This window comes from Semicossyphus pulcher, unplaced genomic scaffold (genome assembly GCF_022749685.1).
Source record: "Semicossyphus pulcher isolate SPU_LCO1_2020_fin unplaced genomic scaffold, fSemPul1.0.p SCAF_13, whole genome shotgun sequence".
NCBI classification, from domain to species: Eukaryota; Metazoa; Chordata; class Actinopteri; order Labriformes; family Labridae; genus Semicossyphus; species Semicossyphus pulcher.
In genome coordinates, this window is record NW_027211637.1 from 31,617,389 (window position 1) to 31,644,436 (window position 27,048).

The 27,048-nt window shown below is 43.2% G+C and overlaps 1 protein-coding gene, 2 long non-coding RNA genes and 61 other non-coding genes across 69 annotated transcripts in view; all 64 read right to left on the reverse strand.

Moving 5' to 3' along the window:
• Positions 1–27,048, reverse strand: part of itpr3 (inositol 1,4,5-trisphosphate receptor, type 3) — a 105,432-nt gene that overhangs the window by 50,859 nt on the left and 27,525 nt on the right. For all 4 annotated transcript variants that reach the window (XM_069660867.1, XM_069660865.1, XM_069660866.1 and 1 more), the window contains exons 19-20: positions 26,775–26,890; positions 26,426–26,677 (exon numbers count right to left, since the gene is read on the reverse strand). In XM_069660867.1, coding sequence (XP_069516968.1) covers positions 26,426–26,677; positions 26,775–26,890 — 368 coding nt within the window. The remainder of the gene's footprint in view (positions 1–26,425; positions 26,678–26,774; positions 26,891–27,048) is intronic.
• trnak-cuu (transfer RNA lysine (anticodon CUU)) lies at positions 79–151 on the reverse strand. The gene has a single exon. It is a non-coding gene; the product is annotated as a tRNA-Lys (tRNA).
• On the reverse strand, positions 362–434 carry trnak-uuu (transfer RNA lysine (anticodon UUU)). Its single transcript has one exon. It is a non-coding gene; the product is annotated as a tRNA-Lys (tRNA).
• Positions 690–762, reverse strand: trnak-uuu (transfer RNA lysine (anticodon UUU)). Its single transcript has one exon. It is a non-coding gene; the product is annotated as a tRNA-Lys (tRNA).
• Positions 980–1,052, reverse strand: trnak-cuu (transfer RNA lysine (anticodon CUU)). Its single transcript has one exon. It is a non-coding gene; the product is annotated as a tRNA-Lys (tRNA).
• trnak-cuu (transfer RNA lysine (anticodon CUU)) lies at positions 1,270–1,342 on the reverse strand. Its single transcript has one exon. It is a non-coding gene; the product is annotated as a tRNA-Lys (tRNA).
• On the reverse strand, positions 1,598–1,670 carry trnak-uuu (transfer RNA lysine (anticodon UUU)). Its single transcript has one exon. It is a non-coding gene; the product is annotated as a tRNA-Lys (tRNA).
• On the reverse strand, positions 1,888–1,960 carry trnak-uuu (transfer RNA lysine (anticodon UUU)). The gene has a single exon. It is a non-coding gene; the product is annotated as a tRNA-Lys (tRNA).
• trnak-uuu (transfer RNA lysine (anticodon UUU)) lies at positions 2,172–2,244 on the reverse strand. Its single transcript has one exon. It is a non-coding gene; the product is annotated as a tRNA-Lys (tRNA).
• On the reverse strand, positions 2,500–2,572 carry trnak-uuu (transfer RNA lysine (anticodon UUU)). Its single transcript has one exon. It is a non-coding gene; the product is annotated as a tRNA-Lys (tRNA).
• trnak-uuu (transfer RNA lysine (anticodon UUU)) lies at positions 2,790–2,862 on the reverse strand. The gene has a single exon. It is a non-coding gene; the product is annotated as a tRNA-Lys (tRNA).
• trnak-cuu (transfer RNA lysine (anticodon CUU)) lies at positions 3,074–3,146 on the reverse strand. Its single transcript has one exon. It is a non-coding gene; the product is annotated as a tRNA-Lys (tRNA).
• On the reverse strand, positions 3,364–3,436 carry trnak-uuu (transfer RNA lysine (anticodon UUU)). Its single transcript has one exon. It is a non-coding gene; the product is annotated as a tRNA-Lys (tRNA).
• trnak-uuu (transfer RNA lysine (anticodon UUU)) lies at positions 3,648–3,720 on the reverse strand. Its single transcript has one exon. It is a non-coding gene; the product is annotated as a tRNA-Lys (tRNA).
• On the reverse strand, positions 3,907–3,979 carry trnak-uuu (transfer RNA lysine (anticodon UUU)). Its single transcript has one exon. It is a non-coding gene; the product is annotated as a tRNA-Lys (tRNA).
• On the reverse strand, positions 4,166–4,238 carry trnak-uuu (transfer RNA lysine (anticodon UUU)). The gene has a single exon. It is a non-coding gene; the product is annotated as a tRNA-Lys (tRNA).
• On the reverse strand, positions 4,425–4,497 carry trnak-uuu (transfer RNA lysine (anticodon UUU)). The gene has a single exon. It is a non-coding gene; the product is annotated as a tRNA-Lys (tRNA).
• On the reverse strand, positions 4,709–4,781 carry trnak-uuu (transfer RNA lysine (anticodon UUU)). Its single transcript has one exon. It is a non-coding gene; the product is annotated as a tRNA-Lys (tRNA).
• Positions 5,037–5,109, reverse strand: trnak-uuu (transfer RNA lysine (anticodon UUU)). Its single transcript has one exon. It is a non-coding gene; the product is annotated as a tRNA-Lys (tRNA).
• Positions 5,327–5,399, reverse strand: trnak-cuu (transfer RNA lysine (anticodon CUU)). The gene has a single exon. It is a non-coding gene; the product is annotated as a tRNA-Lys (tRNA).
• On the reverse strand, positions 5,617–5,689 carry trnak-uuu (transfer RNA lysine (anticodon UUU)). The gene has a single exon. It is a non-coding gene; the product is annotated as a tRNA-Lys (tRNA).
• Positions 5,901–5,973, reverse strand: trnak-uuu (transfer RNA lysine (anticodon UUU)). The gene has a single exon. It is a non-coding gene; the product is annotated as a tRNA-Lys (tRNA).
• Positions 6,229–6,301, reverse strand: trnak-uuu (transfer RNA lysine (anticodon UUU)). Its single transcript has one exon. It is a non-coding gene; the product is annotated as a tRNA-Lys (tRNA).
• trnak-uuu (transfer RNA lysine (anticodon UUU)) lies at positions 6,513–6,585 on the reverse strand. The gene has a single exon. It is a non-coding gene; the product is annotated as a tRNA-Lys (tRNA).
• Positions 6,797–6,869, reverse strand: trnak-uuu (transfer RNA lysine (anticodon UUU)). Its single transcript has one exon. It is a non-coding gene; the product is annotated as a tRNA-Lys (tRNA).
• Positions 7,087–7,159, reverse strand: trnak-uuu (transfer RNA lysine (anticodon UUU)). The gene has a single exon. It is a non-coding gene; the product is annotated as a tRNA-Lys (tRNA).
• On the reverse strand, positions 7,371–7,443 carry trnak-uuu (transfer RNA lysine (anticodon UUU)). The gene has a single exon. It is a non-coding gene; the product is annotated as a tRNA-Lys (tRNA).
• Positions 7,630–7,702, reverse strand: trnak-uuu (transfer RNA lysine (anticodon UUU)). The gene has a single exon. It is a non-coding gene; the product is annotated as a tRNA-Lys (tRNA).
• On the reverse strand, positions 7,889–7,961 carry trnak-uuu (transfer RNA lysine (anticodon UUU)). The gene has a single exon. It is a non-coding gene; the product is annotated as a tRNA-Lys (tRNA).
• Positions 8,148–8,220, reverse strand: trnak-uuu (transfer RNA lysine (anticodon UUU)). The gene has a single exon. It is a non-coding gene; the product is annotated as a tRNA-Lys (tRNA).
• On the reverse strand, positions 8,432–8,504 carry trnak-uuu (transfer RNA lysine (anticodon UUU)). The gene has a single exon. It is a non-coding gene; the product is annotated as a tRNA-Lys (tRNA).
• Positions 8,760–8,832, reverse strand: trnak-uuu (transfer RNA lysine (anticodon UUU)). Its single transcript has one exon. It is a non-coding gene; the product is annotated as a tRNA-Lys (tRNA).
• trnak-cuu (transfer RNA lysine (anticodon CUU)) lies at positions 9,050–9,122 on the reverse strand. Its single transcript has one exon. It is a non-coding gene; the product is annotated as a tRNA-Lys (tRNA).
• trnak-uuu (transfer RNA lysine (anticodon UUU)) lies at positions 9,340–9,412 on the reverse strand. The gene has a single exon. It is a non-coding gene; the product is annotated as a tRNA-Lys (tRNA).
• trnak-uuu (transfer RNA lysine (anticodon UUU)) lies at positions 9,624–9,696 on the reverse strand. The gene has a single exon. It is a non-coding gene; the product is annotated as a tRNA-Lys (tRNA).
• trnak-uuu (transfer RNA lysine (anticodon UUU)) lies at positions 10,236–10,308 on the reverse strand. The gene has a single exon. It is a non-coding gene; the product is annotated as a tRNA-Lys (tRNA).
• On the reverse strand, positions 10,526–10,598 carry trnak-uuu (transfer RNA lysine (anticodon UUU)). The gene has a single exon. It is a non-coding gene; the product is annotated as a tRNA-Lys (tRNA).
• Positions 10,816–10,888, reverse strand: trnak-cuu (transfer RNA lysine (anticodon CUU)). Its single transcript has one exon. It is a non-coding gene; the product is annotated as a tRNA-Lys (tRNA).
• On the reverse strand, positions 11,106–11,178 carry trnak-uuu (transfer RNA lysine (anticodon UUU)). Its single transcript has one exon. It is a non-coding gene; the product is annotated as a tRNA-Lys (tRNA).
• Positions 11,390–11,462, reverse strand: trnak-uuu (transfer RNA lysine (anticodon UUU)). Its single transcript has one exon. It is a non-coding gene; the product is annotated as a tRNA-Lys (tRNA).
• Positions 11,649–11,721, reverse strand: trnak-uuu (transfer RNA lysine (anticodon UUU)). Its single transcript has one exon. It is a non-coding gene; the product is annotated as a tRNA-Lys (tRNA).
• Positions 11,932–12,004, reverse strand: trnak-uuu (transfer RNA lysine (anticodon UUU)). The gene has a single exon. It is a non-coding gene; the product is annotated as a tRNA-Lys (tRNA).
• Positions 12,544–12,616, reverse strand: trnak-uuu (transfer RNA lysine (anticodon UUU)). The gene has a single exon. It is a non-coding gene; the product is annotated as a tRNA-Lys (tRNA).
• trnak-uuu (transfer RNA lysine (anticodon UUU)) lies at positions 12,833–12,905 on the reverse strand. The gene has a single exon. It is a non-coding gene; the product is annotated as a tRNA-Lys (tRNA).
• Positions 13,117–13,189, reverse strand: trnak-uuu (transfer RNA lysine (anticodon UUU)). Its single transcript has one exon. It is a non-coding gene; the product is annotated as a tRNA-Lys (tRNA).
• On the reverse strand, positions 13,376–13,448 carry trnak-uuu (transfer RNA lysine (anticodon UUU)). The gene has a single exon. It is a non-coding gene; the product is annotated as a tRNA-Lys (tRNA).
• trnak-uuu (transfer RNA lysine (anticodon UUU)) lies at positions 13,660–13,732 on the reverse strand. The gene has a single exon. It is a non-coding gene; the product is annotated as a tRNA-Lys (tRNA).
• On the reverse strand, positions 14,272–14,344 carry trnak-uuu (transfer RNA lysine (anticodon UUU)). The gene has a single exon. It is a non-coding gene; the product is annotated as a tRNA-Lys (tRNA).
• Positions 15,567–16,973, reverse strand: LOC138590358 (uncharacterized). 2 transcript variants are annotated; one of them, XR_011307954.1, is made up of 4 exons: positions 16,885–16,973; positions 15,984–16,133; positions 15,800–15,886; positions 15,567–15,717 (listed from the first exon to the last, which is right to left on the reverse strand). It is a non-coding gene; the product is annotated as an uncharacterized lncRNA (long non-coding RNA). The 2 variants fall into 2 exon arrangements; XR_011307953.1 differs by lacking the exon at positions 16,885–16,973 and having other exon boundaries at positions 15,984–16,457.
• On the reverse strand, positions 17,372–17,444 carry trnak-uuu (transfer RNA lysine (anticodon UUU)). The gene has a single exon. It is a non-coding gene; the product is annotated as a tRNA-Lys (tRNA).
• trnak-uuu (transfer RNA lysine (anticodon UUU)) lies at positions 17,656–17,728 on the reverse strand. The gene has a single exon. It is a non-coding gene; the product is annotated as a tRNA-Lys (tRNA).
• Positions 17,915–17,987, reverse strand: trnak-uuu (transfer RNA lysine (anticodon UUU)). Its single transcript has one exon. It is a non-coding gene; the product is annotated as a tRNA-Lys (tRNA).
• On the reverse strand, positions 18,199–18,271 carry trnak-uuu (transfer RNA lysine (anticodon UUU)). The gene has a single exon. It is a non-coding gene; the product is annotated as a tRNA-Lys (tRNA).
• trnak-uuu (transfer RNA lysine (anticodon UUU)) lies at positions 18,527–18,599 on the reverse strand. Its single transcript has one exon. It is a non-coding gene; the product is annotated as a tRNA-Lys (tRNA).
• trnak-uuu (transfer RNA lysine (anticodon UUU)) lies at positions 18,817–18,889 on the reverse strand. The gene has a single exon. It is a non-coding gene; the product is annotated as a tRNA-Lys (tRNA).
• LOC138590271 (uncharacterized) lies at positions 19,856–21,529 on the reverse strand. Of its 2 annotated transcripts, XR_011307939.1 has the most exons (4): positions 21,439–21,529; positions 20,538–20,687; positions 20,354–20,440; positions 19,856–20,271 (listed from the first exon to the last, which is right to left on the reverse strand). It is a non-coding gene; the product is annotated as an uncharacterized lncRNA (long non-coding RNA). The 2 variants fall into 2 exon arrangements; XR_011307938.1 differs by lacking the exon at positions 21,439–21,529 and having other exon boundaries at positions 20,538–21,011.
• On the reverse strand, positions 21,926–21,998 carry trnak-cuu (transfer RNA lysine (anticodon CUU)). The gene has a single exon. It is a non-coding gene; the product is annotated as a tRNA-Lys (tRNA).
• Positions 22,216–22,288, reverse strand: trnak-cuu (transfer RNA lysine (anticodon CUU)). Its single transcript has one exon. It is a non-coding gene; the product is annotated as a tRNA-Lys (tRNA).
• trnak-cuu (transfer RNA lysine (anticodon CUU)) lies at positions 22,506–22,578 on the reverse strand. The gene has a single exon. It is a non-coding gene; the product is annotated as a tRNA-Lys (tRNA).
• trnak-uuu (transfer RNA lysine (anticodon UUU)) lies at positions 22,796–22,868 on the reverse strand. Its single transcript has one exon. It is a non-coding gene; the product is annotated as a tRNA-Lys (tRNA).
• On the reverse strand, positions 23,086–23,158 carry trnak-uuu (transfer RNA lysine (anticodon UUU)). Its single transcript has one exon. It is a non-coding gene; the product is annotated as a tRNA-Lys (tRNA).
• trnak-uuu (transfer RNA lysine (anticodon UUU)) lies at positions 23,370–23,442 on the reverse strand. The gene has a single exon. It is a non-coding gene; the product is annotated as a tRNA-Lys (tRNA).
• Positions 23,629–23,701, reverse strand: trnak-cuu (transfer RNA lysine (anticodon CUU)). Its single transcript has one exon. It is a non-coding gene; the product is annotated as a tRNA-Lys (tRNA).
• trnak-uuu (transfer RNA lysine (anticodon UUU)) lies at positions 23,919–23,991 on the reverse strand. The gene has a single exon. It is a non-coding gene; the product is annotated as a tRNA-Lys (tRNA).

Below are 27,048 nucleotides of genomic sequence, written 5' to 3' on the forward strand. Positions count from 1 at the left end.
TCCAAATGTGCAATTTATTGAGGGCCTCAAGTGGCCAAGAGGAAGGAGCACTTCAGACACATGAAATTATAAAGGTTTCGCCTGAACAGGGACTTGAACCCTGGACCCTCAGATTAAGAGTCTGATGCTCTACTGACTGAGCTATCCAGGCTTCAATATGCCAATCCTCTGGAGAGAACAAATGCCAAAATGAATACGCAAGATAAGGAACAATAGGGTCGTTAGTTCCGTACAAGAATTATTGGCTGAAAGTCAACTGGCATTGGTTGCATGCTTTCACCTCTCCAAATGTGCAATTTATTGAAGGCCTCAAGTGGCCATGAGGAAGGAGCACTTCAGACACATGAAATTATAAAGGTTTTGCCTGAACAGGGACTTGAACCCTGGACCCTCAGATTAAAAGTCTGATGCTCTACCGACTGAGCTACCCAGGCTCCAAGAAGGCCATCCTCTGGAGAGAAGAAATGCCCAACCCTAAAAGCTCACAGTCTACAGAAGGAAAAAAGAAGAAGATGGATATTTACCAACCTTGGCAGTTAAAGTCCAAGATCAATCAGCTTCTATTTAACTGGTTGTGGTTGCAAGCTGCTGCCTCCACAAATTTTCAATTCATAAAGTTGACAAGTAGCCACAATGATTGACCCTGCAGACCACCAGGAAGGAGCACTGCAGTTTCAGGATAAACTTCTTGCATGAACAGGGACTTGAACCCTGGACCCTCAGATTAAAAGTCTGATGCTCTACCGACTGAGCTACCCAAGCTTCAATATGCCAATCCTCTGGAGAGAACAAATGCCAAAATGAATACACGAGATAAGGAACAATAGGGTGGACAGTTGCAGTTCTCATACAAGAATTATTGGTTGAAAGTCAACTGGCATTGGTTGCATGCTTTCACCTCTCCAAATGTGCAATTTATTGAGGGCCTCAGGTGGCCATGAGGAGGGAGCACTTCAGACACATGAAATCATAAGGGTTTTGCCTGAACAGGGACTTGAACCCTGGACCCTCAGATTAAGGGTCTGATGCTCTACCGACTGAGCTATCCAGGCTTCAATATGCCAATCCTCTGGAGAGAACAAATGCCAAAATGAATAGGCGAGATAAGGAACCATAGGGTGGACGGTTGCAGTTCTCATACAAGAATTATTGGCTGAAAGTCAACTGGCATTGCTTGCATGCTTTCACCTCTACAAATGTGCAATTTATTGAAGGCCTCAAGTGGCCATGAGGAAGGAGCACTTCAGACACATGAAATTATAAAGGTTTCGCCTGAACAGGGACTTGAACCCTGGACCCTCAGATTAAGGGTCTGATGCTCTACCGACTGAGCTACCCAGGCTCCAAGAAGGCCATCCTCTGGAGAGAACAAATGCCCAACCCTAAAAGCTCACAGTCTACAGAAGGAAAAAAGAAGAAGATGGATATTTACCAACCTTGGCAGTTAAAGTCCAAGATCCATCAGCTTCTATTTAACTGGTTGTGGTTGCAAGCCGCTGCCTCCACAAATTTTCAATTCATAAAGTTGACAAGTAGCCACAATGATTGACCCTGCAGACCACCAGGAAGGAGCACTGCAGTTTCAGGATAAGCTTCTTGCATGAACAGGGACTTGAACCCTGGACCCTCAGATTAAAACTCTGATGCTTTACCGACTGAGCTACCCAAGCTTCAATATGCCAATCCTCTGGAGAGAACAAATGCCAAAATGAATACAAGAGATAAGGAACAATAGGGTGGACGGTTGCAGTTCTCATACAAGAATTATTGGCTGAAAGTCAACTGGCATTGGTTGCATGCTTTCACCTCTCCAAATGTGCAATTTATTGAGGGCCTCAAGTGGCCATGAGGAAGGAGCACTTCAGACACATGAAATTATAAAGGTTTTGCCTGAACAGGGACTTGAACCCTGGACCCTCAGATTAAAAGTCTGATGCTCTACCGACTGAGCTATCCAGGCTTCAATATCACAATCCTCTGGAGAGAACAAATGCCAAAATGAATACGCGAGATAAGGAACAATAGGGTCGTTAGTTCCCGTACAAGAATTATTGGCTGAAAGTCAACTGGCATTGGTTGCATGCTTTCACCTCTCCAAATGTGCAATTTATTGAAGGCCTCAAGTGGCCATGAGGAAGGAGCACTTCAGACACATGAAATTATAAAGGTTTCGCCTGAACAGGGACTTGAACCCTGGACCCTCAGATTAAAAGTCTGATGCTCTACCGACTGAGCTACCCAGGCTCCAAGAAGGCCATCCTCTGGAGAGAAGAAATGCCCAACCCTAAAAGCTCACAGTCTACAGAAGGAAAAAAGAAGAAGATGGATATTTACCAACCTTGGCAGTTAAAGTCCAAGATCCATCAGCTTCTATTTAACTGGTTGTGGTTGCAAGCCGCTGCCTCCACAAATTTTCAATTCATAAAGTTGACAAGTAGCCACAATGATTGACCCTGCAGACCACCATGAAGGAGCACTGCAGTTTAATGATAAGCTTCTTGCCTGAACAGGGACTTGAACCCTGGACCCTCAGATTAAAAGTCTGAAGCTCTACCGACTGAGCTACCCAGGCTTCAATATGCCAATCCTCTGGAGAGAACAAATGCCAAAATGAATATGTAAGATGAGGAACCATAGGGTGGACGGTTGCAGTTCTCATACAAGAATTATTGGCTGAAAGTCAACTGGCATTGGTTGCATGCTTTCACCTCTCCAAATGTGCAATTTATTGAAGGCCTCAAGTGGCCATGAGGAAGGAGCACTTCAGACACATGAAGTTATAAAGGTTTTGCCTGAAAAGGGACTTGAACCCTGGACCCTCAGATTAAAAGTCTGATGCTCTACCGACTGAGCTATGCAGGCTTCAATATGCCAATCCTCTGGAGAGAACAAATGCCAAAATGAATACGCGAGATAAGGAACAATAGGGTGGTTAGTTCCCGTACAAGAATTATTGGCTGAAAGTCAACTGGCATTGGTTGCATGCTTTCACCTCTCCAAATGTGCAATTTATTGAAGGCCTCACGTGGCCATGAGGAAGGAGCACTTCAGACACATGAAATTATAAAGGTTTTGCCTGAGCAGGGACTTGAACCCTGGACCCTCAGATTAAGAGTCTGATGCTCTACCGACTGAGCTACCCAGGCTTCAATATGCCAATCCTCTGGAGAGAACAAATGCCAAAATGAATATGCAAGATGAGGAACCATAGGGTGGACGGTTGCAGTTCTTATACAAGAATTATTGGCTGAAAGTCAACTGGCATTGGTTGCATGCTTTCACCTCTACAAATGTGCAATTTATTGAAGGCCTCAAGTGGCCATGAGGAAGGAGCACTTCAGACACATGAAATTATAAAGGTTTCGCCTGAACAGGGACTTGAACCCTGGACCCTCAGATTAAAAGTCTGATGCTCTACCGACTGAGCTACCCAGGCTCCAAGAAGGCCATCCTCTGGAGAGAACAAATGCCAAAATGAATACGCAAGATAAGGAACAATAGGGTCGTTAGTTCCCGTACAAGAATTATTGGCTGAAAGTCAACTGGCATTGGTTGCATGCTTTCACCTATCCAAATGTGCAATTTATTGAAGGCCTCAAGTGGCCAAGAGGAAGGAGCACTTCAGACACATGAAATTATAAAGGTTTCGCCTGAACAGGGACTTGAACCCTGGACCCTCAGATTAAAAGTCTGATGCTCTACCGACTGAGCTACCCAGGCATCAATATGCCAATCCTCTGGAGAGAACAAATGCCAATAGGGTGGTTAGTTCCCGGACAAGAATTATTGGCTGAAAGTCAACTGGCATTGGTTGCATGCTTTCACCTCTCCAAATGTGCAATTTATTGAAGGCCTCACGTGGCCATGAGGAAGGAGCACTTCAGACACATGAAATTATAAAGGTTTTGCCTGAGCAGGGACTTGAACCCTGGACCCTCAGATTAAAAGTCTGATGCTCTACCGACTGAGCTACCCAGGCTTCAATATGCCAATCCTCTGGAGAGAACAAATGCCAATAGGGTCGTTAGTTCCCGGACAAGAATTATTGGCTGAAAGTCAACTGGCATTGGTTGCATGCTTTCACCTCTCCAAATGTGCAATTTATTGAAGGCCTCAAGTGGCCATGAGGAAGGAGCACTTCAGACACATGAAATCATAAAGGTTTCACCTGAACAGGGACTTGAACCCTGGACCCTCAGATTAAAAGTCTGATGCTCTACCGACTGAGCTACCCAGGCATCAATATCCCAATCCTCTGGAGAGAACAAATGCCAATAGGGTCGTTAGTTCCCGGACAAGAATTATTGGCTGAAAGTCAACTGGCATTGGTTGCATGCTTTCACCTCTCCAAATGTGCAATTTATTGAAGGCCTCAAGTGGCCATGAGGAAGGAGCACTTCAGACACATGAAATCATAAAGGTTTCGCCTGAACAGGGACTTGAACCCTGGACCCTCAGATTAAAAGTCTGATGCTCTACCGACTGAGCTACCCAGGCTCCAAGAAGGCCATCCTCTGGAGAGAACAAATGCCAAAATGAATACGCAAGATAAGGAACAATAGGGTCGTTAGTTCCCGTGCAAGAATTATTGGCTGAAAGTCAACTGGCATTGGTTGCATGCTTTCACCTCTCCAAATGTGCAATTTATTGAGGACCTCATGTGGCCATGAGGAAGGAGCACTTCAGACACATGAAATTATAAAGGTTTTGCCTGAACAGGGACTTGAACCCTGGACCCTCAGATTAAAAGTCTGATGCTCTACCGAATGAGCTACCCAGGCTCCAAGAAGGCCATCCTCTGGAGAGAACAAATGCCCAACCCTAAAAGCTCACAGTCTACAGAAGGAAAAAAGAAGAAGATGGATATTTACCAACCTTGGCAGTTAAAGTGCAAGATCCATCAGCTTCTATTTAACTGGTTGTGGTTGCAAGCCGCTGCCTCCACAAATTTTCAATTCATAAAGTTGACAAGTAGCCACAATGATTGACCCTGCAGACCACCAGGAAGGAGCACTGCAGTTTCAGGATAAACTTCTTGCATGAACAGGGACTTGAACCCTGGACCCTCAGATTAAAAGTCTGATGCTCTACCGACTGAGCTACCCAAGCTTCAATATGCCAATCCTCTGGAGAGAACAAATGCCAAAATGAATACACGAGATAAGGAACAATAGGGTGGACAGTTGCAGTTCTCATACAAGAATTATTGGTTGAAAGTCAACTGGCATTGGTTGCATGCTTTCACCTCTCCAAATGTGCAATTTATTGAGGGCCTCAGGTGGCCATGAGGAGGGAGCACTTCAGACACATGAAATTATAAGGGTTTTGCCTGAACAGGGACTTGAACCCTGGACCCTCAGATTAAGGGTCTGATGCTCTACCGACTGAGCTATCCAGGCTTCAATATGCCAATCCTCTGGAGAGAACAAATGCCAAAATGAATAGGCGAGATAAGGAACCATAGGGTGGACGGTTGCAGTTCTCATACAAGAATTATTGGCTGAAAGTCAACTGGCATTGGTTGCATGCTTTCACCTCTCCAAATGTGCAATTTATTGAAGGCCTCAAGTGGCCATGAGGAAGGAGCACTTCAGACACATGAAATCATAAAGGTTTCGCCTGAACAGGGACTTGAACCCTGGACCCTCAGATTAAAAGTCTGATGCTCTACCGACTGAGCTACCCAGGCTCCAAGAAGGCCATCCTCTGGAGAGAACAAATGCCAAAATGAATACGCAAGATAAGGAACAATAGGGTCGTTAGTTCCCGTGCAAGAATTATTGGCTGAAAGTCAACTGGCATTGGTTGCATGCTTTCACCTCTCCAAATGTGCAATTTATTGAAGGCCTCAAGTGGCCATGAGGAAGGAGCACTTCAGACACATGAAATTATAAAGGTTTTGCCTGAACAGGGACTTGAACCCTGGACCCTCAGATTAAAAGTCTGATGCTCTACCGACTGAGCTACCCAGGCTCCAAGAAGGCCATCCTCTGGAGAGAACAAATGCCCAACCCTAAAAGCTCACAGTCTACAGAAGGAAAAAAGAAGAAGATGGATATTTACCAACCTTGGCAGTTAAAGTGCAAGATCCATCAGCTTCTATTTAACTGGTTGTGGTTGCAAGCCGCTGCCTCCACAAATTTTCAATTCATAAAGTTGACAAGTAGCCACAATGATTGACCCTGCAGACCACCAGGAAGGAGCACTGCAGTTTCAGGATAAACTTCTTGCATGAACAGGGACTTGAACCCTGGACACTCAGATTAAAACTCTGATGCTCTACCGACTGACCTACCCAAGCTTCAATATGCCAATCCTCTGGAGAGAACAAATGCCAAAATGAATACACGAGATAAGGAACAATAGGGTTGTTAGTTCCCGTACAAGAATTATTGGCTGAAAGTCAACTGGCATTGCTTGCATGCTTTCACCTCTCCAAATGTGCAATTTATTGAAGGCCTCAAGTGGCCATGAGGAAGGAGCACTTCAGACACATGAAGTTATAAAGGTTTTGCCTGAAAAGGGACTTGAACCCTGGACCCTCAGATTAAAAGTCTGATGCTCTACCGACTGAGCTATGCAGGCTTCAATATGCCAATCCTCTGGAGAGAACAAATGCCAAAATGAATACGCGAGATAAGGAACAATAGGGTGGTTAGTTCCCGTACAAGAATTATTGGCTGAAAGTCAACTGGCATTGGTTGCATGCTTTCACCTCTCCAAATGTGCAATTTATTGAAGGCCTCACGTGGCCATGAGGAAGGAGCACTTCAGACACATGAAATTATAAAGGTTTTGCCTGAGCAGGGACTTGAACCCTGGACCCTCAGATTAAAAGTCTGATGCTCTACCGACTGAGCTACCCAGGCTTCAATATGCCAATCCTCTGGAGAGAACAAATGCCAAAATGAATATGCAAGATGAGGAACCATAGGGTGGACGGTTGCAGTTCTTATACAAGAATTATTGGCTGAAAGTCAACTGGCATTGGTTGCATGCTTTCACCTCTACAAATGTGCAATTTATTGAAGGCCTCAAGTGGCCATGAGGAAGGAGCACTTCAGACACATGAAATTATAAAGGTTTCGCCTGAACAGGGACTTGAACCCTGGACCCTCAGATTAAAAGTCTGATGCTCTACCGACTGAGCTACCCAGGCTCCAAGAAGGCCATCCTCTGGAGAGAACAAATGCCAAAATGAATACGCAAGATAAGGAACAATAGGGTCGTTAGTTCCCGTACAAGAATTATTGGCTGAAAGTCAACTGGCATTGGTTGCATGCTTTCACCTATCCAAATGTGCAATTTATTGAAGGCCTCAAGTGGCCAAGAGGAAGGAGCACTTCAGACACATGAAATTATAAAGGTTTCGCCTGAACAGGGACTTGAACCCTGGACCCTCAGATTAAAAGTCTGATGCTCTACCGACTGAGCTACCCAGGCATCAATATGCCAATCCTCTGGAGAGAACAAATGCCAATAGGGTGGTTAGTTCCCGGACAAGAATTATTGGCTGAAAGTCAACTGGCATTGGTTGCATGCTTTCACCTCTCCAAATGTGCAATTTATTGAAGGCCTCACGTGGCCATGAGGAAGGAGCACTTCAGACACATGAAATTATAAAGGTTTTGCCTGAGCAGGGACTTGAACCCTGGACCCTCAGATTAAAAGTCTGATGCTCTACCGACTGAGCTACCCAGGCTTCAATATGCCAATCCTCTGGAGAGAACAAATGCCAATAGGGTCGTTAGTTCCCGGACAAGAATTATTGGCTGAAAGTCAACTGGCATTGGTTGCATGCTTTCACCTCTCCAAATGTGCAATTTATTGAAGGCCTCAAGTGGCCATGAGGAAGGAGCACTTCAGACACATGAAATCATAAAGGTTTCACCTGAACAGGGACTTGAACCCTGGACCCTCAGATTAAAAGTCTGATGCTCTACCGACTGAGCTACCCAGGCATCAATATCCCAATCCTCTGGAGAGAACAAATGCCAATAGGGTCGTTAGTTCCCGGACAAGAATTATTGGCTGAAAGTCAACTGGCATTGGTTGCATGCTTTCACCTCTCCAAATGTGCAATTTATTGAAGGCCTCAAGTGGCCATGAGGAAGGAGCACTTCAGACACATGAAATCATAAAGGTTTCGCCTGAACAGGGACTTGAACCCTGGACCCTCAGATTAAAAGTCTGATGCTCTACCGACTGAGCTACCCAGGCTCCAAGAAGGCCATCCTCTGGAGAGAACAAATGCCAAAATGAATACGCAAGATAAGGAACAATAGGGTCGTTAGTTCCCGTGCAAGAATTATTGGCTGAAAGTCAACTGGCATTGGTTGCATGCTTTCACCTCTCCAAATGTGCAATTTATTGAGGACCTCATGTGGCCATGAGGAAGGAGCACTTCAGACACATGAAATTATAAAGGTTTTGCCTGAACAGGGACTTGAACCCTGGACCCTCAGATTAAAAGTCTGATGCTCTACCGAATGAGCTACCCAGGCTCCAAGAAGGCCATCCTCTGGAGAGAACAAATGCCCAACCCTAAAAGCTCACAGTCTACAGAAGGAAAAAAGAAGAAGATGGATATTTACCAACCTTGGCAGTTAAAGTGCAAGATCCATCAGCTTCTATTTAACTGGTTGTGGTTGCAAGCCGCTGCCTCCACAAATTTTCAATTCATAAAGTTGACAAGTAGCCACAATGATTGACCCTGCAGACCACCAGGAAGGAGCACTGCAGTTTCAGGATAAACTTCTTGCATGAACAGGGACTTGAACCCTGGACCCTCAGATTAAAAGTCTGATGCTCTACCGACTGAGCTACCCAAGCTTCAATATGCCAATCCTCTGGAGAGAACAAATGCCAAAATGAATACACGAGATAAGGAACAATAGGGTGGACAGTTGCAGTTCTCATACAAGAATTATTGGTTGAAAGTCAACTGGCATTGGTTGCATGCTTTCACCTCTCCAAATGTGCAATTTATTGAGGGCCTCAGGTGGCCATGAGGAGGGAGCACTTCAGACACATGAAATTATAAGGGTTTTGCCTGAACAGGGACTTGAACCCTGGACCCTCAGATTAAGGGTCTGATGCTCTACCGACTGAGCTATCCAGGCTTCAATATGCCAATCCTCTGGAGAGAACAAATGCCAAAATGAATAGGCGAGATAAGGAACCATAGGGTGGACGGTTGCAGTTCTCATACAAGAATTATTGGCTGAAAGTCAACTGGCATTGGTTGCATGCTTTCACCTCTCCAAATGTGCAATTTATTGAAGGCCTCAAGTGGCCATGAGGAAGGAGCACTTCAGACACATGAAATCATAAAGGTTTCGCCTGAACAGGGACTTGAACCCTGGACCCTCAGATTAAAAGTCTGATGCTCTACCGACTGAGCTACCCAGGCTCCAAGAAGGCCATCCTCTGGAGAGAACAAATGCCAAAATGAATACGCAAGATAAGGAACAATAGGGTCGTTAGTTCCCGTGCAAGAATTATTGGCTGAAAGTCAACTGGCATTGGTTGCATGCTTTCACCTCTCCAAATGTGCAATTTATTGAAGGCCTCAAGTGGCCATGAGGAAGGAGCACTTCAGACACATGAAATTATAAAGGTTTTGCCTGAACAGGGACTTGAACCCTGGACCCTCAGATTAAAAGTCTGATGCTCTACCGACTGAGCTACCCAGGCTCCAAGAAGGCCATCCTCTGGAGAGAACAAATGCCCAACCCTAAAAGCTCACAGTCTACAGAAGGAAAAAAGAAGAAGATGGATATTTACCAACCTTGGCAGTTAAAGTGCAAGATCCATCAGCTTCTATTTAACTGGTTGTGGTTGCAAGCCGCTGCCTCCACAAATTTTCAATTCATAAAGTTGACAAGTAGCCACAATGATTGACCCTGCAGACCACCAGGAAGGAGCACTGCAGTTTCAGGATAAACTTCTTGCATGAACAGGGACTTGAACCCTGGACACTCAGATTAAAACTCTGATGCTCTACCGACTGACCTACCCAAGCTTCAATATGCCAATCCTCTGGAGAGAACAAATGCCAAAATGAATACACGAGATAAGGAACAATAGGGTTGTTAGTTCCCGTACAAGAATTATTGGCTGAAAGTCAACTGGCATTGCTTGCATGCTTTCACCTCTCCAAATGTGCAATTTATTGAAGGTCTCAAGTGGCCATGAGGAAGGAGCACTTCAGACACATGAAATTATAAAGGTTTCGCCTGAACAGGGACTTGAATCCTGGACCCTCAGATTAAAAGTCTGATGCTCTACCGACTGAGCTACCCAGGCTTCAATATGCCAATCCTCTGGAGAGAACAAATGCCAAAATGAATACACGAGATAAGGAACAATAGGGTGGACGGTTGCAGTTCTCATACAAGAATTATTGGCTGAAAGTCAACTGGCATTGGTTGCATGCTTTCACCTCTCCAAATGTGCAATTTATTGAAGGCCTCAAGTGGCCATGAGGAAGGAGCACTTCAGACACATGAAATTATAAAGGTTTCGCCTGAACAGGGACTTGAATCCTGGACCCTCAGATTAAAAGTCTGATGCTCTACCGACTGAGCTACCCAGGCATCAATATCCCAATCCTCTGGAGAGAACAAATGCCAAAATGAATACGCAAGATAAGGAACCATAGGGTGGACGGTTGCAGTTCTCATACAAGAATTATTGGCTGAAAGTCAACTGGCATTGGTTGCATGCTTTCACCTCTCCAAATGTGCAATTTATTGAAGGCCTCAAGTGGACATGAGGAAGGAGCACTTCAGACACATGAAATTATAAAGGTTTTGCCTGAACAGGGACTTGAACCCTGGACCCTCAGATTAAGAGTCTGATGCTCTACTGACTGAGCTACCCAGGCATCAATATCCCAATCCTCTGGAGAGAACAAATGCCAAAATGAATACGCAAGATAAGGAACCATAGGGTGGACGGTTGCAGTTCTCATACAAGAATTATTGGCTGAAAGTCAACTGGCATTGGTTGCATGCTTTCACCTCTCCAAATGTGCAATTTATTGAAGGCCTAGAGTGGCCATGAGGAAGGAGCACTTCAGACACATGAAATTATAAAGGTTTTGCCTGAGCAGGGACTTGAACCCTGGACCCTCAGATTAAAAGTCTGATGCTCTACCGACTGAGCTACCCAGGCTCCAAGAAGGCCATCCTCTGGAGAGAACAAATGCCAAAATGAATACGCAAGATAAGGAACAATAGGGTCGTTAGTTCCCGTACAAGAATTATTGGCTGAAAGTCAACTGGCATTGGTTGCATGCTTTCACCTCTCCAAATGTGCAATTTATTGAAGGCCTCAAGTGGCCAAGAGGAAGGAGCACTTCAGACACATGAAATTATAAAGGTTTCGCCTGAACAGGGACTTGAACCCTGGACCCTCAGATTAAAAGTCTGATGCTCTACCGACTGAGCTACCCAGGCATCAATATCCCAATCCTCTGGAGAGAACAAATGCCAATAGGGTCGTTAGTTCCCGGACAAGAATTATTGGCTGAAAGTCAACTGGCATTGGTTGCATGCTTTCACCTCTCCAAATGTGCGATTTATTGAAGGCCTCAAGTGGCCATGAGGAAGGAGCACTTCAGACACATGAAATCATAAAGGTTTTGCCTGAACAGGGACTTGAACCCTGGACCCTCAGATTAAAAGTCTGATGCTCTACCGACTGAGCTACCCAGGCTCCAAGAAGGCCATCCTCTGGAGAGAACAAATGCCAAAATGAATACGCAAGATAAGGAACAATAGGGTTGCAGTTCTCATACAAGAATTATTGGCTGAAAGTCAACTGGCATTGGTTGCATGCTTTCACCTCTCCAAATGTGCAATTTATTGAAGGCCTCACGTGGCCATGAGGAAGGAGCACTTCAGACACATGAAATTATAAGGGTTTCGCCTGAACAGGGACTTGAACCCTGGACCCTCAGATTAAAAGTCTGATGCTCTACTGACTGAGCTACCCAGGCTCCAAGAAGGCCATCCTCTGGAGAGAAGAAATGCCCAACCCTAAAAGCTCACAGTCTACAGAAGGAAAAAAGAAGAAGATGGATATTTACCAACCTTGGCAGTTAAAGTCCAAGATCCATCAGCTTCTATTTAACTGGTTGTGGTTGCAAGCCGCTGCCTCCACAAATTTTCAATTCATAAAGTTGACAAGTAGCCACAATGATTGACCCTGCAGACCACCAGGAAGGAGCACTGCAGTTTCAGGATAAGCTTCTTGCATGAACAGGGACTTGAACCCTGGACACTCAGATTAAAACTCTGATGCTCTACCGACTGACCTACCCAAGCTTCAATATGCCAGTCCTCTGGAGAGAACAAATGCCAAAATGAATACACGAGATAAGGAACAATAGGGTTGTTAGTTCCCGTACAAGAATTATTGGCTGAAAGTCAACTGGCATTGCTTGCATGCTTTCACCTCTCCAAATGTGCAATTTATTGAAGGCCTCAAGTGGCCATGAGGAAGGAGCACTTCAGACACATGAAATTATAAAGGTTTCGCCTGAACAGGGACTTGAACCCTGGACCCTCAGATTAAAAGTCTGATGCTCTACCGACTGAGCTATCCAGGCTCTAAGAAGGCCATCCTCTGGAGAGAACAAATGCCAAAATGAATATGCAAGATGAGGAACCATAGGGTGGACGGTTGCAGTTCTTATACAAGAATTATTGGCTGAAAGTCAACTGGCATTGGTTGCATGCTTTCACCTCTCCAATGTGCAATTTATTGAAGACCTAGAGTGGCCATGAGGAAGGAGCACTTCAGACGCATGAAATTATAAAGGTTTCGCCTGAACAGGGACTTGAACCCTGGACCCTCAGATTAAAAGTCTGATGCTCTACCGACTGAGCTACCCAGGCTCCAAGAAGGCCATCCTCTGGAGAGAACAAATGCCAAAATGAATACGCAAGATAAGGAACAATAGGGTCGTTAGTTCCCGTACAAGAATTATTGGCTGAAAGTCAACTGGCATTGGTTGCATGCTTTCACCTATCCAAATGTGCAATTTATTGAAGGCCTCAAGTGGCCAAGAGGAAGGAGCACTTCAGACACATGAAATTATAAAGGTTTCGCCTGAACAGGGACTTGAACCCTGGACCCTCAGATTAAAAGTCTGATGCTCTACCGACTGAGCTACCCAGGCATCAATATCCCAGTCCTCTGGAGAGAACAAATGCCAATAGGGTCGTTAGTTCCCGGACAAGAATTATTGGCTGAAAGTCAACTGGCATTGGTTGCATGCTTTCACCTCTCCAAATGTGCAATTTATTGAAGGCCTCAAGTGGCCATGAGGAAGGAGCACTTCAGACACATGAAATCATAAAGGTTTTGCCTGAACAGGGACTTGAACCCTGGACCCTCAGATTAAAAGTCTGATGCTCTACCGACTGAGCTACCCAGGCTCCAAGAAGGCCATCCTCTGGAGAGAACAAATGCCAAAATGAATACGCAAGATAAGGAACAATAGGGTCGTTAGTTCCCGTGCAAGATTTATTGGCTGAAAGTCAACTGGCATTGGTTGCATGCTTTCACCTCTCCAAATGTGCAATTTATTGAGGGCCTCATGTGGCCATGAGGAAGGAGCACTTCAGACACATGAAATTATAAAGGTTTTGCCTGAACAGGGACTTGAACCCTGGACCCTCAGATTAAAAGTCTGATGCTCTACCGACTGAGCTACCCAGGCTCCAAGAAGGCCATCCTCTGGAGAGAACAAATGCCCAACCCTAAAAGCTCACAGTCTACAGAAGGAAAAAAGAAGAAGATGGATATTTACCAACCTTGGCAGTTAAAGTGCAAGATCCATCAGCTTCTATTTAACTGGTTGTGGTTGCAAGCCGCTGCCTCCACAAATTTTCAATTCATAAAGTTGACAAGTAGCCACAATGATTGACCCTGCAGACCACCAGGAAGGAGCACTGCAGTTTCAGGATAAACTTCTTGCATGAACAGGGACTTGAACCCTGGACACTCAGATTAAAACTCTGATGCTCTACCGACTGACCTACCCAAGCTTCAATATGCCAATCCTCTGGAGAGAACAAATGCCAAAATGAATACACGAGATAAGGAACAATAGGGTTGTTAGTTCCCGTACAAGAATTATTGGCTGAAAGTCAACTGGCATTGCTTGCATGCTTTCACCTCTCCAAATGTGCAATTTATTGAAGGTCTCAAGTGGCCATGAGGAAGGAGCACTTCAGACACATGAAATTATAAAGGTTTCGCCTGAACAGGGACTTGAATCCTGGACCCTCAGATTAAAAGTCTGATGCTCTACCGACTGAGCTACCCAGGCATCAATATCCCAATCCTCTGGAGAGAACAAATGCCAAAATGAATACGCAAGATAAGGAACCATAGGGTGGACGGTTGCAGTTCTCATACAAGAATTATTGGCTGAAAGTCAACTGGCATTGGTTGCATGCTTTCACCTCTCCAAATGTGCAATTTATTGAAGGCCTCAAGTGGACATGAGGAAGGAGCACTTCAGACACATGAAATTATAAAGGTTTTGCCTGAACAGGGACTTGAACCCTGGACCCTCAGATTAAGAGTCTGATGCTCTACTGACTCCGCTAAAGCTGGGGAACAATAGTCTGTATGGCGGGGGGAAGAAAGAGGAAAGAAGGGGAAGAAGGGGGAAGGAAGAAAAAGAGGGAAAAGAGAGGAAAAAGAGAGAAAAAGAGAGAAAAGGAGAGAAAATGAGGACTCTTAATGGCTCTTCTGCATGTGAAAAGCCCCTCCAGCTCATAATTTTTTATAATAATTCCAGAAATCACCCAAATGTTGAATATTTGTGGTTTCTGTAAATAGGAATTATGGATCCAAAGGTCGCAGGTTCAATCCCTGCCTGGATCAACACAAATTTCACCCAAAGTGCTTTGGATTGTTTAGATTAAAAAAGTGAAATAAGTTAAATGAGTTATATGAGTTATATGACATAAGAAAACACTTATTAGTATTCAGATTTAGTGAAATCAATACTATTTGTCATTCTGTATTTTATTATGCATTCATGATGTGCAGGAAAGTGATAGTGTGATTTTCATTTCACCTCAGTTTTTAGTTTTATTGTTTTATAGTTTTATTGACATTAATTCAAAGAACTGTATAAGTTATAAGACATTATTCCGAACTAATGAATTGAAAATATTAGCTTTTATTGTCTCTTTTCCATCTAAGTAATTTTATAGTCACAATATTATGGTACTGTATTGTGTTATCATCTGCATGGTGGGGCAAAAAGCAAAACCTTGTTTGACTCCTGGTTTTACACTGAGATTTAAATAAGTCAAATGAAAGAATTGTTGTAGAAACAAACCACATATTTATTATAAATAGAAAACACAGTGAAAACAAAGACGTCCCACCCCCCAAACCCTCTCTTTCACGCACCCCATCTCCACACACACACGCACACAACATTATAGAACGACAATTAATTGAACACAACAAAATAAATAAGAAAAATTATATAATCAAATGACTCCAGTAGTGCAAAGAACACAATAGTGAATAAATACAATACCAAAAAAAAAGAATAAAATACAAATGTCTGCCCTTTTCCACTAAATGTCTTCCAGCCACTGCTCCAGTGGCATCCCTGCGTGGGTCTGACAGTAGATGGTCTGTGGCCGCTTTCTTCGGTGGCTACACTTTCTTGGGAGGCTAAAGAGAAGCAGAAACATTAGTATAAAGAATACAACATCAACAATCTGCACATGACAATTTGATATTAGTTTACAAATACCTTCTTAGTATTGAAACCACAGTCACATGTCTGTGGGCCCTTGAACAGAGTTGCCTGCCCCCTCAGCTGCATTGGGCATTCCTCAATCTGTAATATTTCATGACAACAAATAAGCAAGTGTCTTTTTAAAAACATTTAGCTTCATCATTTATAACTGTATGCTAATTGCTTTATACAACTCTACCTTCTGATAGAGGTCATGCCACTTCTTCTGGCGGGGAGCAGGCCTGTTTCTTGCATCGGACGGCCAAACACCTGCGGCAGCAAACCTCCGCAGGCGTCACATCCATTCATCATCACCCATAGTCCTGTGTTTTTGTTGTGTTGAAGCCATCTGTGGCCAAAGAGGAGAAAAAATGTACACTATCAAATCCCACCATCTTAACACATAATGCTACCATCATAAGGTAAGATAAGACAGAACAAAGTCAATGTTAATATAGTATAGATATGTGGAATTAACTTATTCACAACTACTAATAAAACATAGCGATTAAGCATGGAATATAGGGCAAAAATACATAAACGAAGGGTACAACAGGTAAAAGTAAGGGTCAGTAAGGGTCATGTTGTGTGTAATAATTCAAGTTTCATTAGAAGTATATATAAGTTATAAGGTCATACTGTAAACAAAACACTGTTACTGTGAAATTGTTATTTAGCCTACCACACAGCAAAACTCCCCATTCTTTTTTAGTAACTGACCCCTCCCTCCACGAGATGTTAATAAATAATCAATAAGCTCATGAAATAGGGCAATGTTATATTCTATATATAAAAAACTTAGCCGAAATGGCCTCAACAACGTTAGTATCGAGGTGATACGACAACGACGTGCGGAGATACAGGATGCATGACGATGTAACACGACAAAATACAATACAAACATAACTTACGCGTCTCTAACGCTGACAACAATAATCATTGTAGTGAATGAAGACATTGACCGTGTTAACCAAGACGACTGTCGGTCTTTTTTTTTTTTATACCGACAACTGGATTTGACACAAAGACGCTAACCACAATGGCGCGAACGATCAATATAATAATATATGGATGACAATAGTTGTATTGATGCCATTTACCTTGAGATTGAGAGCTGAAATTCCGCTTCGAGTTTGAGTTTGCCGCCGCATCCGGTTCCCCGCAGAAAGTTGGACTTGCGTGGCTAAGATTGGCTGAGAGCAGGGAGGGGGGCGGGAGCTAGAAAGCTGAAATCCCCCGAGCGCCATTGGTTGGGAAAGATGAAAATTCTGAAATCCCCGCGACGCGATTGGCTTTGAAAGCTGAAATCGGGAGGACGCGATTGGAGGCTGGGAAACAGTCGGACGGGGGTGCGGTGCCGCTACCCAGGCATCAATATCCCAATCCTCTGGAGAGAACAAATGCCAAAATGAATACGCAAGATAAGGAACCATAGGGTGGACGGTTGCAGTTCTCATACAAGAATTATTGGCTGAAAGTCAACTGGCATTGGTTGCATGCTTTCACCTCTCCAAATGTGCAATTTATTGAAGGCCTAGAGTGGCCATGAGGAAGGAGCACTTCAGACACATGAAATTATAAAGGTTTCGCCTGAACAGGGACTTGAACCCTGGACCCTCAGATTAAAAGTCTGATGCTCTACCGACTGAGCTACCCAGGCTCCAAGAAGGCCATCCTCTGGAGAGAACAAATGCCAAAATGAATACGCAAGATAAGGAACAATAGGGTCGTTAGTTCCCGTACAAGAATTATTGGCTGAAAGTCAACTGGCATTGGTTGCATGCTTTCACCTCTCCAAATGTGCAATTTATTGAAGGCCTCAAGTGGCCAAGAGGAAGGAGCACTTCAGACACATGAAATTATAAAGGTTTCGCCTGAACAGGGACTTGAACCCTGGACCCTCAGATTAAAAGTCTGATGCTCTACCGACTGAGCTACCCAGGCATCAATATCCCAATCCTCTGGAGAGAACAAATGCCAATAGGGTCGTTAGTTCCCGGACAAGAATTATTGGCTGAAAGTCAACTGGCATTGGTTGCATGCTTTCACCTCTCCAAATGTGCGATTTATTGAAGGCCTCAAGTGGCCATGAGGAAGGAGCACTTCAGACACATGAAATCATAAAGGTTTTGCCTGAACAGGGACTTGAACCCTGGACCCTCAGATTAAAAGTCTGATGCTCTACCGACTGAGCTACCCAGGCTCCAAGAAGGCCATCCTCTGGAGAGAACAAATGCCAAAATGAATACGCAAGATAAGGAACAATAGGGTCGTTAGTTCCCGTGCAAGAATTATTGGCTGAAAGTCAACTGGCATTGGTTGCATGCTTTCACCTCTCCAAATGTGCAATTTATTGAGGGCCTCATGTGGCCATGAGGAAGGAGCACTTCAGACACATGAAATTATAAAGGTTTTGTCTGAACAGGGACTTGAACCCTGGACCCTCAGACTAAAAGTCTGATGCTCTACCGACTGAGCTACCCAGGCTCCAAGAAGGCCATCCTCTGGAGTGAAGAAATGCCCAACCCTAAAAGCTCACAGTCTACAGAAGGAAAAAAGAAGAAGATGGATATTTACCAACCTTGGTAGTTAAAGTCCAAGATCCATCAGCTTCTATTTAACTGGTTGTGGTTGCAAGCCGCTGCCTCCACAAATTTTCAATTGATAAAGTTGACAAGTAGCCACAATGATTGACCCTGCAGACCACCAGGAAGGAGCACTGCAGTTTCAGGATAAGCTTCTTGCATGAACAGGGACTTGAACCCTGGACCCTCAGATTAAAAGTCTGATGCTTTACCGACTGAGCTACCCAAGCTTCAATATGCCAATCCTCTGGAGAGAACAAATGCCAAAATGAATAGGCGAGATAAGGAACCATAGGGTGGACGGTTGCAGTTCTTATACAAGAATTATTGGCTGAAAGTCAACTGGCATTGGTTGCATGCTTTCACCTCTCCAAATGTGCAATTTATTGAATGTCTCAAGTGGCCATGAGGAAGGAGCACTTCAGACACATGAAATTATAAAGGTTTCGCCTGAACAGGGACTTGAATCCTGGACCCTCAGATTAAAAGTCTGATGCTCTACCGACTGAGCTACCCAGGCATCAATATCCCAATCCTCTGGAGAGAACAAATGCCAAAATGAATACGCAAGATAAGGAACCATAGGGTGGACGGTTGCAGTTCTCATACAAGAATTATTGGCTGAAAGTCAACTGGCATTGGTTGCATGCTTTCACCTCTCCAAATGTGCAATTTATTGAAGGCCTCAAGTGGACATGAGGAAGGAGCACTTCAGACACATGAAATTATAAAGGTTTCGCCTGAACAGGGACTTGAACCCTGGACCCTCAGATTAAAAGTCTGATGCTCTACCGACTCCGCTAAAGCTGGGGAACAATAGTCTGTATGGCGGGGGGAAGAAAGAGGAAAGAAGGGGAAGAAGGGGGAAGGAAGAAAAAGAGGGAAAAGAGAGGAAAAAGAGAGAAAAAGAGAGAAAAGGAGAGAAAATGAGGACTCTTAATGGCTCTTCTGCATGTGAAAAGCCCCTCCAGCTCATCATTTTTTATAATAATTCCAGAAATCACCCAAATGTTGAATATTTGTGGTTTCTGTAAATAGGAATTATGGATCCAAAGGTCGCAGGTTCAATCCCTGCCTGGATCAACACAAATTTCACCCAAAGTGCTTTGGATTGTTTAGATTAAAAAAGTGAAATAAGTTAAATGAGTTATATGAGTTATATGACATAAGAAAACACTTATTAGTATTCAGATTTAGTGAAATCAATACTATTTGTCATTCTGTATTTTATTATGCATTCATGATGTGCAGGAAAGTGATAGTGTGATTTTCATTTCACCTCAGTTTTTAGTTTTATTGTTTTATAGTTTTATTGACATTAATTCAAAGAACTGTATAAGTTATAAGACATTATTCCGAACTAATGAATTGAAAATATTAGCTTTTATTGTCTCTTTTCCATCTAAGTAATTTTATAGTCACAATATTATGGTACTGTATTGTGTTATCATCTGCATGGTGGGGCAAAAAGCAAAACCTTGTTTGACTCCTGGTTTTACACTGAGATTTAAATAAGTCAAATGAAAGAATTGTTGTAGAAACAAACCACATATTTATTATAAATAGAAAACACAGTGAAAACAAAGACGTCCCACCCCCCAAACCCTCTCTTTCACGCACCCCATCTCCACACACACGCACACAACATTATAGAACGACAATTAATTGAACACAACAAAATAAATAAGAAAAATTATGCCAAAAATTATTAATCAAATGACTCCAGTAGTGCAAAGAACACAATAGTGAATAAATACAATACCAAAAAAAAAGAATAAAATACAAATGTCTGCCCTTTTCCACTAAATGTCTTCCAGCCACTGCTCCAGTGGCATCCCTGCGTGGGTCTGACAGTAGATGGTCTGTGGCCGCTTTCTTCGGTGGCTACACTTTCTTGGGAGGCTAAAGAGAAGCAGAAACATTAGTATAAAGAATACAACATCAACAATCTGCACATGACAATTTGATATTAGTTTACAAATACCTTCTTAGTATTGAAACCACAGTCACATGTCTGTGGGCCCTTGAACAGAGTTGCCTGCCCCCTCAGCTGCATTGGGCATTCCTCAATCTGTAATATTTCATGACAACAAATAAGCAAGTGTCTTTTTAAAAACATTTAGCTTCATCATTTATAACTGTATGCTAATTGCTTTATACAACTCTACCTTCTGATAGAGGTCATGCCACTTCTTCTGGCGGGGAGCAGGCCTGTTTCTTGCATCGGACGGCCAAACACCTGCGGCAGCAAACCTCCGCAGGCGTCACATCCATTCATCATCACCCATAGTCCTGTGTTTTTGTTGTGTTGAAGCCATCTGTGGCCAAAGAGGAGAAAAAATGTACACTATCAAATCCCACCATCTTAACACATAATGCTACCATCATAAGGTAAGATAAGACAGAACAAAGTCAATGTTAATATAGTATAGATATGTGGAATTAACTTATTCACAACTACTAATAAAACATAGCGATTAAGCATGGAATATAGGGCAAAAATACATAAACGAAGGGTACAACAGGTAAAAGTAAGGGTCAGTAAGGGTCATGTTGTGTGTAATAATTCAAGTTTCATTAGAAGTATATATAAGTTATAAGGTCATACTGTAAACAAAACACTGTTACTGTGAAATTGTTATTTAGCCTACCACACAGCAAAACTCCCCATTCTTTTTTAGTAACTGACCCCTCCCTCCACGAGATGTTAATAAATAATCAATAAGCTCATGAAATAGGGCAATGTTATATTCTATATATAAAAAACTTAGCCGAAATGGCCTCAACAACGTTAGTATCGAGGTGATACGACAACGACGTGCGGAGATACAGGATGCATGACGATGTAACACGACAAAATACAATACAAACATAACTTACGCGTCTCTAACGCTGACAACAATAATCATTGTAGTGAATGAAGACATTGACCGTGTTAACCAAGACGACTGTCGGTCTTTTTTTTTTTTATACCGACAACTGGATTTGACACAAAGACGCTAACCACAATGGCGCGAACGATCAATATAATAATATATGGATGACAATAGTTGTATTGATGCCATTTACCTTGAGATTGAGAGCTGAAATTCCGCTTCGAGTTTGAGTTTGCCGCCGCATCCGGTTCCCCGCAGAAAGTTGGACTTGCGTGGCTAAGATTGGCTGAGAGCAGGGAGGGGGGCGGGAGCTAGAAAGTTGAAATCCCCCGAGCGCCATTGGTTGGGAAAGATGAAAATTCTGAAATCCCCGCGACGCGATTGGCTTTGAAAGCTGAAATCGGGAGGACGCGATTGGAGGCTGGGAAACAGTCGGACGGGGGTGCGGTGCCGCTACCCAGGCTCCAAGAAGGCCATCCTCTGGAGAGAACAAATGCCAAAATGAATATGCAAGATGAGGAACCATAGGGTGGACGGTTGCAGTTCTTATACAAGAATTATTGGCTGAAAGTCAACTGGCATTGGTTGCATGCTTTCACCTCTCCAAATGTGCAATTTATTGAAGGCCTAGAGTGGCCATGAGGAAGGAGCACTTCAGACACATGAAATTATAAGGGTTTTGCCTGAACAGGGACTTGAACCCTGGACCCTCAGATTAAGAGTCTGATGCTCTACCGACTGAGCTACCCAGGCTCCAAGAAGGCCATCCTCTGGAGAGAACAAATGCCAAAATGAATATGCAAGATGAGGAACCATAGGGTGGACGGTTGCAGTTCTTATACAAGAATTATTGGCTGAAAGTCAACTGGCATTGGTTGCATGCTTTCACCTCTCCAAATGTGCAATTTATTGAGGGCCTAGAGTGGCCATGAGGAAGGAGCACTTCAGACACATGAAATTATAAAGGTTTCGCCTGAGCAGGGACTTGAACCCTGGACCCTCAGATTAAGAGTCTGATGCTCTACCGACTGAGCTACCCAGGCTCCAAGAAGCCCATCCTCTGGAGAGAACAAATGCCAAAATGAATATGCAAGATGAGGAACCATAGGGTGGACGGTTGCAGTTCTTATACAAGAATTATTGGCTGAAAGTCAACTGGCATTGGTTGCATGCTTTCACCTCTCCAAATGTGCAATTTATTGAAGGCCTAGAGTGGCCATGAGGAAGGAGCACTTCAGACACATGAAATTATAAAGGTTTCGCCTGAACAGGGACTTGAACCCTGGACCCTCAGATTAAGAGTCTGATGCTCTACTGACTGAGCTACCCAGGCATCAATATCCCAATCCTCTGGAGAGAACAAATGCCAAAATGAATACGCAAGATAAGGAACCATAGGGTGGACGGTTGCAGTTCTCATACAAGAATTATTGGCTGAAAGTCAACTGGCATTGGTTGCATGCTTTCACCTCTCCAAATGTGCAATTTATTGAAGGCCTCAAGTGGACATGAGGAAGGAGCACTTCAGACACATGAAATTATAAAGGTTTCGCCTGAACAGGGACTTGAACCCTGGACCCTCAGATTAAAAGTCTGATGCTCTACCGACTGAGCTACCCAGGCTCCAAGAAGCCCATCCTCTGGAGAGAACAAATGCCAAAATGAATATGCAAGATGAGGAACCATAGGGTGGTCGGTTGCAGTTCTTATACAAGAATTATTGGCTGAAAGTCAACTGGCATTGGTTGCATGCTTTCACCTCTCCAAATGTGCAATTTATTGAAGGCCTAGAGTGGCCATGAGGAAGGAGCACTTCAGACACATGAAATTATAAAGGTTTCGCCTGAACAGGGACTTGAACCCTGGACCCTCAGATTAAAAGTCTGATGCTCTACCGACTGAGCTACCCAGGCTCCAAGAAGGCCATCCTCTGGAGAGAACAAATGCCAAAATGAATACGCAAGATAAGGAACAATAGGGTCGTTAGTTCCCGTACAAGAATTATTGGCTGAAAGTCAACTGGCATTGGTTGCATGCTTTCACCTCTCCAAATGTGCAATTTATTGAAGGCCTCAAGTGGCCAAGAGGAAGGAGCACTTCAGACACATGAAATTATAAAGGTTTCGCCTGAACAGGGACTTGAACCCTGGACCCTCAGATTAAAAGTCTGATGCTCTACCGACTGAGCTACCCAGGCATCAATATCCCAATCCTCTGGAGAGAACAAATGCCAATAGGGTCGTTAGTTCCCGGACAAGAATTATTGGCTGAAAGTCAACTGGCATTGGTTGCATGCTTTCACCTCTCCAAATGTGCAATTTATTGAGGGCCTAGAGTGGCCATGAGGAAGGAGCACTTCAGACACATGAAATTATAAAGGTTTCGCCTGAACAGGGACTTGAACCCTGGACCCTCAGATTAAGAGTCTGATGCTCTACCGACTGAGCTACCCAGGCTCCAAGAAGCCCATCCTCTGGAGAGAACAAATGCCAAAATGAATATGCAAGATGAGGAACCATAGGGTGGACGGTTGCAGTTCTTATACAAGAATTATTGGCTGAAAGTCAACTGGCATTGGTTGCATGCTTTCACCTCTCCAAATGTGCAATTTATTGAAGGCCTAGAGTGGCCATGAGGAAGGAGCACTTCAGACACATGAAATTATAAAGGTTTCGCCTGAACAGGGACTTGAACCCTGGACCCTCAGATTAAAAGTCTGATGCTCTACCGACTGAGCTACCCAGGCTCCAAGAAGGCCATCCTCTGGAGAGAACAAATGCCAAAATGAATACGCAAGATAAGGAAGAGAGATGAAGTGAGGACTCTTCATGTCTCTTCTGCATGTGAAAAGCCCCTCCAGGTCGTCATTCTTCATAATAATTCCAGAAATTACCCAAATGTTGAAGTTTGCTATGTCTGTGAATGGGAATTATGGATCCAAAGGTCGCCAGTTCAAACCCAGCCTGGATCAAAACACATTTTATCCAAAGTCCTTTGGATAAAGTTAAATGAGCTATATGACATAAGAAAACACTTATTAGTATTAAAATTTAATTAAATCAGTACTCTTGTTATTCTGTATTCTATTATGCATTCATGATGTGCAGCAAAGTGATTATTATTATTATGATTTCCATTCCCCCTCAGAAGTTTTATTGACATTAATTCACAGAACTGTTTTAGGTATAAGATATTATTACTAACGAATCGAAAATATTATCTTCTATCGTCTCCTTTCCATTTAAGAAAGGGTTATTTTATTGTCACAATATTATGGTACTGTATTGTGTTATCATCTTGCAAAACCTTGTTTGACTCCTGGTATTACACTGAGATTTAAACAAGTCAAATGAAAGAATTGTTCTAGAAACAAACCACACATTTATTATAAATGGAAAAGTTGAAACAGAGTAAAAAAAAAAACAGTGAACAACTGTAAAAACAAACTTCATGTCCCACCCCCCAAACCCTCTCTTTCATGCACCCCATCTCCACACGCACACACACACACACACACAAAATTATGGAACGACAATTAATTGAACACAACAAAATAAATAACAAAAATGATACCAGAAAATATTAATCGAATGACTCCAGTAGTGCAAAAGAACACAATAATGAATAAATACAATACAAAAAAATAAATAAAATATATATTTTCTTCTTCTCTGCCCTTTTGTCTTCTAGCCACGTCTACAGTGGCATCCCTGCATGGGTCTGACAGAAGATGGTCCCATAAAATTGGCTGTGGTAACTTTCTTTGGTGGCCACACTTTCTTGGGAGGCTAAAGAGAAGCAGAAACATTAGTTTAAAGAACACAACATTAAATATCTGCACATGACAATTTGATATTAGTTTACAAATACCTTCTTAGTATGGAAACCACAGTCACATGTCTGTGGGCCCCTGAACAGAGTTGCCTGCCCCCTCAGCTGCATTGGGCATTTCTCAATCTGTAATATTTCATGACAACAAATAAGCAAGTGTCTTTTTAAAAACATTTAGCTTTATCATTTATAACTGTATGCTAAGTGGTTTATACAACTCAACCTTCTGATAGAGGTCATGCCCTGTGTTTTCTTTGTGTTGAATCCATCTGTGGCCAAAGAGGAGAAAAGACGTGTAGACTACACTATCAAATCCCACCATCTTCACACAAAATGCTACCATCATAAGATAAGATAAGATGGAACAAACTCAATGTTAATATAGTATAATAAAACATAGAGCTTAAGCATGGTATATAGGGCAAAAATACATAAATGAAGGGTACAAAAGGTAAAAGTAAGGGTCACAAGGTAATGCTGTGTGTCATAATTCTAGTTTCATTATAAGTTATAAGGTCATACTGTAAACAAAACACTGTTACTGTGACAACACGGAGAAAACATCTCATCTTGTTATTTAGCCTACATCACAGCAACACTCCCCATTCTTTTTTACTAACTGAACTCCCTCCACAGGATGTTAATAAATAATCAATGCGCTCATGAAATAGGGCAATGTTATATTCTATATATAAATATATTAGCCGAAATGGCCTCAACAACGTTAGTATCGAGGTTACGACAACAACGTGCGGAGATACCGGATGCATGACGATGTAACAAAATACAATACAAACATAACTTACACGTCTCTAACTCTGACAACAATAATCATTGTAGTGAATGAAGACATCGACGACTGTCGGTCTTTTTACCGACAACTGGATTTGACACAAAGACGCTAACTACGATGCACGATCAATAGTAATATATGGATGACAATAATTTTATTGATGGCATTTACCTTGAGATTGAGAGATGAAATTCCGCTTTGAGTTTGGGCTTGCCACCGCATCTGGTGCAGACCATGACCCGTGAAAGCTGGGCTTGCATGGTTGGGATTGGCTGAAAGCAAGAGGGGGGCGGGAGCTCGGAAACTGAAATCCTCTGAACGCCATGGCTGGGAAAGATGAGAATTGTGAAATCCCCGTGACGCAATTGGCTTTAAAGGCTGAAATTAGGAAGACGTGCTTGGAGGCTCAGAAACAGTCGGACAGGGGTGAGGTGCCGCTACCCAGGCAGTATAATGACACACCTTCGGAGAGACTTTGAAAGCCTTTGGAAACACACGAACAAAGATAAGACAATTCTTTTAACTGAGAATTTTTTCAGTAGTAAAATCTACCAACTCTTTGATGGTGATGGAGGTGGGGATCTCTGTCCAGAGGCGAGCAAACTTGACAGGTGTCACCAACTCTTGAGGGTCTCGATCGACGTGGGCATGAAGCATGAGGCGACAGAAGGAGGCTCGGAGGTCAAAGGGCAGTGTCTCGTCCATCATACACAGGAAGATGAGCTCCACGTCCAGCTGCTTCGATATCTCGTCTATGGCTAGATACTGACGGTCCAGACACATCCGGGCAAAGAGCTTCAGCTGGTACCTGATGTCCACAGGGACAGACAGGATCTTTGAGACTTTACGGTTTATTTACAGTAAACTGACTGTTAATTGTAGGATTATCTCTTGTGTTTGTCTACCTGTAGTAGGTCAGGACATTCTCATCGTGAGCGTTTCCTTGTCTTGCCTCCTGAGCGAGCTGTCTGATGCCCTTCTCCTGTCTCTCATTAGTTTTGTCAGTCCACACCAGCCACACCTACAGAGAGAGCCAAGAGTAAAATACAAGTGCTTTGTCAGGTATGATCTTATCCCCCTTGATGTAATTCATGGTTATACATGCAGTTTGCCTTGTCTTTGGTATTTTGAAGCTTAATCCAAAAGGCAACTGGACTGGTTGAAGTTTCACCGCTCATC